Source organism: Hevea brasiliensis, chromosome 3 (assembly GCF_030052815.1).
Source record: "Hevea brasiliensis isolate MT/VB/25A 57/8 chromosome 3, ASM3005281v1, whole genome shotgun sequence".
Taxonomy (NCBI): domain Eukaryota; kingdom Viridiplantae; phylum Streptophyta; class Magnoliopsida; order Malpighiales; family Euphorbiaceae; genus Hevea; species Hevea brasiliensis.
Window position 1 is genome coordinate 103456102 of NC_079495.1, and position 10804 is coordinate 103466905.

At 33.3% G+C, this 10804-nt stretch overlaps 1 protein-coding gene across 1 annotated transcript; it reads left to right on the top strand.

Annotated features, from left to right (window-relative positions):
• Positions 1 to 3345: 3345 nt before the first annotated feature.
• LOC110647192 (uncharacterized) lies at positions 3346 to 9925 on the top strand. The gene is made up of 5 exons (XM_021800906.2): positions 3346 to 3913; positions 5333 to 5595; positions 6975 to 7092; positions 7853 to 8061; positions 9349 to 9925. The coding sequence occupies exons 1-5, from the start codon at positions 3494 to 3496 to the stop codon at positions 9800 to 9802; spliced, it is 1464 nt and encodes a 487-aa protein (XP_021656598.2). The 5' UTR covers positions 3346 to 3493; the 3' UTR covers positions 9803 to 9925.
• The last annotated feature ends 879 nt before the right edge of the window (positions 9926 to 10804 follow it).

A 10804-nucleotide genomic window follows, 5' to 3' on the forward strand; every position in this document is an offset into this window, starting at 1 on the left:
CTCCAATAAGTTCACTAATTGTTTTTATTTATCATTTATTGTTTCATTTTATATTAAAAAAACCTTAATTTCCTATAACAGTGGAATTAAGAATTTAAAATTTATAAAAACTCTAAAATAAAATAAATACATAAAAATGTAAATTAATTATATATACGCATATTATAGTGTATATGGTTTTTTAATAATTTTTATTTTTTTCAATTTTTTATATGAAAGTTAATGAATAAGATTTTTTTGGTTCATTTTTAATAAATAAAATTACATATTATTTATTAATAATTGAAGTATAAAAGATCAATAATTCATCGAGGATAAAAAAAAAATTAATATAATTAAGATTGTGTGATAAAAATACTCTTTAAATAATTTTGGTTGCCCCAATTCAAGCTATAGGTATAAATAATAAAAACTATTTATATAACAAACATGAGTTAATTAATGAATATATATATATATATATATATATATATATATATATATATATATATATATATATAAAGGCTTGCTCAGTTCATTTATGAGAAATTACAAATGCAAGTACATGGGTTTAACTCATAGATCCCAACTCGACACGACCTAAAACCCAGCTCTCTTACGAAAAACTTTAACTTGAAAGCCTAACTCAATCATCAAAAGAAGGCACTTGAAAGCCTAACTCAATCATCAAAAGAGGGCAGTTGAGATTTCACTTAAGATTGAGTAACCAGTTCAATGGTGGCACCAAAGATGGTGAGAAGCTCGAGGACAAGGGAAGTTGAGAACCAAGTACAGAAGTAAGGTAAAGCTATAAAACCAGCTCAACCTGCAACTCAAGTGAACAAGCTTCTGTCAAGGAAGGACCCCTCCTTCGGAGATTAACCGGGGGCAGGCAAAACTCAATAGGCTCTTATGGCCACTTAAGAGACTGGGTGCCTATAGATGGCATCGGAAATGTCACTTAGAGATACTAACACCAAAAATCAGGCCCAGTAACACACAAACCAAATGATCAATATCACAACAGTAATCATTTCTTCGTCAAAACTAATGGAGTCTGTAAGAAGTGCATGCAACCTTCTCAACTTAAACAAACACCCAGATCAACGCAACAAGCAAGCAAGCAAGAAACAAACCCAAAGCCACTAATAAAGAAGGCAGATTAAGACAAGGCTCTCTCTCCATTGAAGCTCTAATTTGTCAAGAACCATGAACTAAAAACTTATATACAGCCTCCAAGGGGTGAAGGAGAGTAACCCACAACCGGGAGAAGGGATGGAGAGCCAACCCTCCCTTGTAAGGGCAGGGGCAACTACTTCTTCGCAATAGAAAGACTTGAAGTCTCAAGGAAGAAATGACTTTTTTCAGAGAAAATTTCTCTCTCAAAATAAAAGAGAGAGTATTTAACTTAAAAGATATATAAATTTCGGTCCAAATTTTACTTGAAAAATGAATTTAAATCACCAATTCGCCGAGTCTAGCTAAAATTGTACCCATCTAAAAACTTAAACAAACAAAATCACTGATATAAAACCATTGCAACCTGTTACTATTTTTTTTTTGCTAACTTTATCAAGTAAGATGCTTCATTGATCAAGGATACTTTGATATCTTCTAAAAAGAAAGATGAATCATCTGCACGCTTTTGAGTTTCATTTGCAGAGATGTGAAATTAATGATGGGAATTGAAAATGAGCTATCAAATATTCATGTCTTTTAGCTATCACCGCTATCAAATTAATATTAGTAATATGTATGTGAATTGCATGAGTTTACATTATTAATAATTTAATTTAATATATTTTTCTATACATCAAAATAATCATATTGGCAAAGATATTTGAATTATGAGCGTACATAAAAAAATATTATACTCAATAGGTGTGTTATATTTGTTTAATGATTATGTGACACACACATTGAATATAAAATAGTTAAAAATATGTGATAATTATTTTTTTAGACTGTAATATTTATAAATTAAAAACATATACAAGAGAGTATTCCTTGGTACATTATGTTTGCGGATGATATTGTTCTGATAGATGAGACGCGAGAATGAGTCAATAGAAAGTTAGAGTTTTGGAGAAGTACTCTAGAGTCAAAGGGTTTTAAGTTAAGTAGATCGAAGACAGAATACAAGTATTGCAAGTTCAGTGAAGACTAAACTGGTGATAGGGAAGGAGTTAGTTTGAATGAAGTGGTACTGTCCCAAAGTAATCACTTTAAATATCTCGGCTCAGTCCTTCAAGTAGATGGGGGATGTGAGTAGGATGTTAGTCATAGGATTAAAGCCGGATGGTTGAAGTGGAGACGTGCTACGGGAGTTTCATATAATCGCAAGATTCCCAATAAGTTGAAAGGAAAATTTTACAGTACAGTCATACGACCGGCGACCGGCTATGTTACATGGTAGTGAGTGTTGGGCACTGAAGGAGTCGTATGCGTCTAAGATAAGAGTTGCAGAGATGAGAATGTTAAGGTGGATGAGTGACCATACTAGACTAGATAAAGTTCGTAATAAGAGTATTAGAGAAAAGGTATGAGTGGTACTAATTAAGGATAAGTTGAGAGAAGGGAGATTGAGGTGATTTGGTCATGTAAAACGTAGACATACGGAGGCTCCAATTAGACAAGTAGAGCACATTAGGTTAGAGGATAGAAAGAAAAAAAAAAAAAGAGTAGACCTAAATTAACTAGTACAACATGACCTATAAGTATTACACATTTCTGAGAATTTAACCCAAAATCGTTTGGAGTGGAGAAAGCGAATCCATATAGCCAACCCCAAATTTTTAGGATAAAAGTTTAGTTGAGTTGAGTTGTAATATTTATAAATTAATTAATTAATCATATGATAAACTATTAATTAAATTAATTTAATTAAATAGTTTATTAAGTATATTTTAAATATTAAATATCACAAAATAGAAAATTAGTAACATCCAATGAAGTTTCAATTTTTAATGATATATTTTTTCAAAGTCATAATTAATTATAAATAAATATTATTTTTAAATTTCAAATAAATAGGTTAATTGATCCAATCAATCCATAAAAAAATAAAAAAAAAGTCAAAAATTCCTTAAAAAAAATATTAGCTTGTCCTTTACCATTATATATATTTATATCTATTTATATAGATATTGACATCTTTTTAAAGGGAGTAATTTTAATTTTTTCATGTTATTATAAGTGAAAAATATGATATTTTAAGAAACTAAAATTTTTAAGAATATATATATATATAAACCTTGAATGGGCCAACGAAATCCGGCCCGGCCCCGCCCCCGCCCCTCCGGCCCGAAAAACAACTGGTCTAAAAGGAGCCAAGTAGGGGGTTTTGTGACGTAAAAGAAAGGCAGGCATTGGTTTTATGCTCCATCGTTATGCACAAAAAGCTGTTATCTTTGTGCTTGAAAGCTGAGGCCTGAGCCTCCCTTTTTTGTGGATGGATCCATCCTCAACAATCTCACGATAAAGTACCAAGAATCCATCAACCTATACTTAGACAATGTCCTTCTCTCTTCTCTCTCTTCCTCCCACCACAGCCGCTCTTCTCTCCCCTCATTATCATTCTCCTTTCTTTCCTCCTATTTTCTCTCTTTATCCCCATTCTTCCCTATATGGCTACACCACCACAATAACCATTCTTCCTTGTCATTACAGACCAAGAGAAAGGTGTGGACGAGTTGGTTCCATGGACAAAAGGCTAGATGGGCATTTCAGGGTAAGTTCTTGTTCTAGCTTTGAAGGCGGTAGAGAAGAAGGAGAATTAGACGGTAGGAGTTGGAGAGGACAGAATGAAAAAGGGCAAGTGGGGGAAGAAAATTTTGAGAGTGGTCGCGAAGAAGAAGAGGAAGATATTGAGGCTTTAAGTCCTACTGCTGTTTTGCCTGAGAGATGGGATGTTCTTGGTCTTGGTCAAGCTATGGTATTTCTCCTTTTCCAACCTTCTTTTAAATGTTAAAATTTTCTGGTTTGTTGTTTTGGATATCAGATTTTCTGTTTCTGTTTATTTGCTGGGAAAAGAAAATGATGGGCGAATTGACATACAAGGAAAGTTTGCTTAACACCACTCTTCCTTCCTTTCGTCCTTTCTGATTGTTTATTTGGGGTATATCATGGTTCAAGTATTTAATCAATTATCTAGAATTTCTTTAATGGTCATGAAAACGTAAGAGCTTGTGTGGTTCAATTCAATTCCACAAAATTTTGTGGAATTCAATTGAATTCTATGGGTTTGAATAAAATTTAGATTTCAATTTTAGGAATTCAATTATATAGAATTGGTTATAACTAAAACCAATTATGGTACTTGAAACAAATTCCACATAACTCATAACAATATTTTTATGGACTAAAATGTCCATATCAAACAATTTTTTCTCAATCTTAACTTTGAAACTTTGACCACCAATGTGGTCAACAAGAATTTGTTACATCCAGCAAATACCATTAATTAATTAAAAAAAATTAGAAGTGATCTAATAAGAATATGCACTTAGTAATGACACTATTTATGTTGTTATATAAATCTCTTATATTATGAGACTTGTGACTTTTATTAATATATTATTAATTGGTTCACATGTTTGTTAATTGTTATAAATTTTTTAGGAATAAGATTTTTTTGATAGAGTAGAAAATTATAATTTTTTTTACTTTTACTCTTGAGAGTATTTTAGGAAATGAGGACAAATGAATTTCAATTATGAAATTATATCAAGCATGATTTATATGTAATTCAATTGAATTATGTATTATTATGTATTTTAAGTCATGTCATATCAAACAGTGGAATTCATTTCAAATGAATTATAGCAATAATTCAATTAAAATGAATTCCAAGTTTGTGATTGAATTGAACCTCACACTATGTAAGAGATAAATGGAAAACACAAGTCCTCAGTTTGTGTTGGGTGGATTTTGGATACTATAATAATTAAAACATCCTCAGTTTTTGATGGGTGGATTTTTCATACTCTGCTATTTTGGTGAAATAATTTATTTGTAATCTGCTTAATTATTCATCTGCAATTGATGAGCATGCTTTTATTTTTGGAGATGAACTCTTTTGTGTTCATATTATCAGATTTCATAATAAGTTCGTATATGTTTAAAGTAGTTGTTACCTTTCAGCCATTGTATATACTGGAAATTGTGTTATGTGGAAAAAAAATTATGAACTCTGACAATGTTGACTATTTGATAGTTGCTTTAAGTTTCATTTATGGCATATCTTTTTTTTGTGTGTGTGTGTGTGTGTGTGTGTGTGTGTGTGTTTCTTTAAGTTTATGGTATGGAAAAATCAATTAATACTGATGTTTCATCTCTGTTATTACATATTTAGGTAGATTTTTCTGGCATGGTGGATGATGAATTTTTGGAAAGATTGGGATTAGAGAAGGGAATAAGGAAAGTTGTGAACCATGAAGAGAGGGGTAGAGTTTTGCGAGCTATGGATGGTTGCAGCTACAAGGCAGCTGCTGGAGGATCTCTTTCAAACAGCCTAGTGGCATTGGCAAGGCTTGGCTGCAAGCCCATTTCAGGCCCTGCCTTAAATGTAGCCATGGCAGGCAGTGTAGGGAGTGATCCATTAGGTGGCTTTTACAGGTTAGGTGGTATTTTGATTTCATTGTTGTTACTTATTCTCTCACCTTGTTTATATAAAAGACCAAGTGGATGAGACTTTGGCTTTCAACTTTCGAGATTATTCTTTGTTTGGCACTTTGGCTCAATAATGTTGGACAATAGATCTATGATGTTCTCCCTTTTTATATTAGGAGTATTTATCTTCTTTAGTTGCTGATGATATCAATTGCATATTATTGCTATAATAGAAATAAAATTGCATATTGATGACTTTTGGCCATTTTCTCTTAGTGTTTTTTTTATTTTTATTATTTTTTTTTAACCAAGTCATCAACAAAAAGAAACAAGACATTGGTGGTTGCTTTATGAGTACTACGGCATGATTGCTGATTTTCCTTGAGGATGATAGTTATTCTCATTGAGCAATTTAAGTGGGTCAAGAGCTGCTGTGGTACCATATGTGACAAAAACTCTGCATGATTCAGAAATTGGTCATATATATATATATATATATATATATATTGATGCAGAGTGCAAGCTTGTGCATTTCTTATAGTTTTTCCAGGAGTATAAGTAAACTACTCACCTCATATGATAGCTATGGATCCATTATGGTGAAGTTAGATTTATTGGAAGATGGTGGTCTGTCCTTGACACCCTGTGGATTCTTATGGCATTGGATTAAGTTAAGTTTGAAACATCTCAACTAAAGGCACATAATAGATACATCTAATAGCCATCAGTGCTCAGGTTGATATGAAGTTTCTGATTCAATAGAAAGGAATTTGCTAATCCTTGTGGTATTGAATTGAGTTCAGTCTGAAACAACTTCATTCAAAGCCTATATATATAGTATTTGACCACTGATCAGGCTTCAAAATTTTCCCTATGAATTAGATTATAAGCCTCAGAATGAAAAATTGATAGTGCTATATTCTTCTTCTTTTCTTTAAATTTTTGAGCCTATTGGAAGTCCCATTGGGCCATAGATGGACAACAGGGTTTGCCTGTCTTGTTTCCTAATATCATCCCATGCAACAACAATTCTTCTTTTCTAGAAGGGTGCTACTTGCCTGAGTGTCTGATCCTAGAACTTAAGAGCTAAGGCAAGGAATCACCAGGCTGCTGGATGGTTTTTTGCTTTTGCCCCTATCAATATTGCATCTCTTCCATCTGGTTTACAAGTTGATTGTTGTTGATTAGTTTATCAATCTTCCTTCATGATAAAAATTTGTGGTGTCTACTCTTTATGTTTTCTATTTTGCAACTCAAAGTCCAAAATTAAATAATCTTAATTGACCAATCCCAATCTATAATCAAAATTTGAATTATTTGATCTTATCATCGCATTTAACTGTGATCAGATGAACTTAAGCATTTTCTTTTGATACATTTTATAGAGCAAAATTACGTCGGGCAAATGTGAATTTTCTCTCTGCACCTGTCAAAGATGGGACAACAGGAACAGTGATAGTTCTTACAACTCCAGATGCTCAGCGAACCATGCTTTCATATCAGGTAATATCTGCTTTGAATGACAGAATTGGTGACAAGTCCTTTTACTGTTTCATTTTTGGAGATCTATAGGTTTTTTATTTTCCCAAAAAGAACTTGGTTAATCTTTAAAGTTATAAGTTTTTCTCTTCTTTCTTTTGATGCAAATATGAAAAATATGACTTGTGCTTTCTAAAACTGTGGTTTCTGCTTGCTAGTTCTATCCATTCATGTCCAATAATTATATTTTTACTTCATTCAACATAAGACTTATGCTGCTTGAAGGTTGACTATGTAGTGAACTTATTTTTCTTTGTTGAATTGTGGAAAATATTTATGGAATTAACTGGAACCAAAAGGCAGGTTTAAGATCGTGCACATTTTTTGGCTTTATTTTAAGAGTAGATTTTTCATTTTATTCACTTTTTACTCTCTTCAGTTTACAACATTTATGAACTTGTGTTGCATGCTACCGATTGTCATTTTTAAGCAGGACACACATGAAATTATTATTGGGTATGTATTGGCATCTGAGTCTTTCCTTGAGAAATAAATAAGAAATTGGAGGTGTACAGTATTTAAGGGTAAGGACATGCAGATTCAAATTGGAAATGTAAATGTCATTTGAGCTATCAAACATAAAGTTTGGAATTGATCCTTCATGTATAATCTTTATGTATTTAATTAGTCACATTAGAAGGTTACTCCTTAGTACATTTATCCCTTAATTTGCTTTAGAATTGTTTTTGGTACATTAAGCGACTCTAATATGAGCCTCTTTTAGGGTACATCTTCATCTGTTAATTACGACCCATGCTTGGCTACAATAGTTTCCAAGACAAACATATTAGTAGTTGAAGGTTATTTGTTTGAACTTCCTGATACAATTAAAACAATTACAAGAGCATGTGAAGCAGCACGCAGAAGTGGTGCATTGGTGGCAATCACAGCTTCAGATGTGTCCTGCATTGAGAGACATTATGATGATTTCTGGTAAGCTACATGATTCTGTTGATTGTTTAGTTCATTTGTTTTTGAATTTTACACTTTTATGTTGGAGGAATTAGGAATTGCATTACCAGAGGGAAAAAAAAAATCTTAATGAGGAATTGTGATAGAAGTACGCTCAGAGAGTGTTGATGGAAAAACAATCACGACATCAAGTTTTTGTGTGTGTTGGATAGAACTTGTACTTGATTTTTGTTTAATTTTGAATAAGAGACATCAAAATAATGATGATAAAGCTTTAATTAGGCAACAGTTTTCATCCTTCATGAGAAGCCCTTTCAAAAGAGGTTTTTATTTTCTGAAGTCCTTTGTTGGAAAACTATCTTCTTAACCAAAAGTAATGCTCTTTTTTTTTAAAAAAAAAAAAAAGAAAAGCCTGCCACAGAATTATTCACCTCCTTTGCCATGTTGTAAAATTTGGTAGTCACTTTTGTGGAACTTGTGGCTGTTGTGAACTCCTTTTGAGTCAAGATGAATATGCTCACATTTTTGGTAAATGAGGCATGCATGGAGATGAGATGGCCATGTTCAGATGTAAAGGGGAACAAGCCTAGTGTTCATGGTTTTACCATCTTTTGACTAAAAAAAGATTCACTTTTAAATGGAACATTTTGTCTAATTCTGAATGTAGGGGAATGATGACATCCTGTTGGGTTTTATTAATTCCCTGAGATAAACAGGAGCTAACAGAAGATTAAAAGTGAGACTGTTTACTAAAATACTTAAAAGTAATAAAATACTCTAGTTTGTAAGTCCAAATGCCCTAAGTTCATGGCTATTTAAACATCTGGATATTTTCCATCTAACCATGTGCCTTGTTGGTTGTGTCTTTCAGTGGAAGAACACCCATGTTTTCAAGAACAAGTTTAACTGTATACCTCTATTTGAGTTTACGAATTGTTCATGGTAATGATTCAACACAAAGATTTTAGAATTCGTCAAGGTCCCATTTTGTTTTCATCTTCTTGGTGTAAAGAAAGAAAAAGTATATTGTTGCTTAACCCAACAATAATAGTGCTCTTATGATCTATTTCCAGCCGCTAGTCTTTGCTAAATCCACACTTAGCTGGTTTAATCTAGCAATGGTAACTTCTCTACTGTTCCACAACCCCCCACTTGCGAAACAGAAAGAGAGTTTTGTAAGAGGGAAGGGGGACAGTGGGGTTGGCTTGTCTTTTGATCATCTCAAGTGTCTTCTTGGGGATTATGAACATTTTCTCTTTCATGGTCAGTATCTAATAAAAGTGTCATTTTTCTCTCCTTGTGGCTCAGGGAAATTGTAGAGAACTATGCAGATGTTGTGTTTGCAAACAGTGATGAAGCAAGAGCTTTATGTGATTTTGCCCCAGAGGAAAGTGCAATTTCAGCTGCAAGGTATCTTAGTCACTTTGTTCCCCTAGTATCTGTTACAGATGGGCCAAGAGGCTCCTACATAGGTGTAAAAGGAGAAGCTGTATATATTCCTCCTTTCCCATGTGTACCAGTCGACACCTGTGGTGCCGGGGATGCATATGCATCTGGTATTTTGTATGGCATTTTGCGGGGCATATCAGACCTGAAAGGAATGGGTACACTAGCAGCTAGGATTGCAGCCACAGTTGTTGGGCAACGGGGTACTCGACTTAGAGTTCATGATGCTCTTAAGCTAGCAGAGTCCTTTGCATTTAATCTCGAGATTAACACCATTAGGTCAGATGTTGGTTCTGATCATGTTTCCAGCTTATAACATGGTGGCTCTAGCCATTTTGATTTCTCAATTCTTTTTGGAGACCGTATTCTCTTTGTCAATAGCCTTTTACCTGTGTACATTATATTATAAATATATTACATTGATTACATTGAAAATGAATTTGCCATGTTCATCTAAATTTGTCAGGAGTAAAGTTCTTGTGCAAGAGAATACCACCTAAAAATGTTCTTTATTTGCTCAGCTAACTTGAATTTTGACTTGTGACATCAATAGAAATTTATCAGAACAGTTTTTATTTAGGCAAGAAAAGGCATTGAGATGCAAGAATTATTTCTTCATGATATGAGTAAAGATTGGGATCATAAGCCCCTGGCAGGATAATTTTCTTAATTTGCTTCCCAGGCAAAGCAAACAAGTGTTGCTCCAAGAAACAAGGGCCTGAGAAAGAGGGAAAGAAGAGAATTAACCAGCTGCCAATCTTGGCAAACCTGCAGCAGATCACTGGTCCTCTGGTAGCTAAGAAATGAAAGGACAACTAATATCTGAGTTTGGACAAACAGCCCTTAAAGTGATGTCCTCGAAAAATTTATTCAGGTGATAGGGTTTGGTGCAATGGGAATGGTCCCATTCCCACATAGCCAAATGGCCTCTGATAGTGAATTGGTGGTTACGCATGCCATATGCTACATTTAAGTTGTCTGCCAATTCATTCTTTGGCATAAGCTGGTGGTTGGCCTCACAACTTAATCACAGGGAAAGAAGCTTATTTTCTCGCTAAAGCAGGAATAGATAGGGTGCAATTTTGTTGGTCATAATTGTGCCAGCTTGAAGCAACAAATTTAGTAATTTATCTTCATTTCAAGATATAGGTTGTCAATTGTAAATATTTTAAGTTTCTTATTAATGGTTTCTTTAGTTAAATCTGCTAAGGATAGATGGAAAGAAATTCTTAAAAAAAAAAAAAAAAAATCCCAAATCAATTCTATTTCTTAATTTATATAATTAAAAACTTAAGCAGCATTATGTCAGTCCATTTAT

Coding starts and splice junctions, on each gene's coding strand:
- LOC110647192 (XM_021800906.2), top strand. CDS start 3,494: ATGTCCTTCTCTCTTCTCTCTCTTCCTCCCACCACAGCCGCTCTTCTC. Junction 5,596..6,974: donor CCATTAGGTGGCTTTTACAG/GTTAGGTGGTAT, acceptor TACATTTTATAG/AGCAAAATTACGTCGGGCAA. Junction 8,062..9,348: donor AGACATTATGATGATTTCTG/GTAAGCTACATG, acceptor CTTGTGGCTCAG/GGAAATTGTAGAGAACTATG.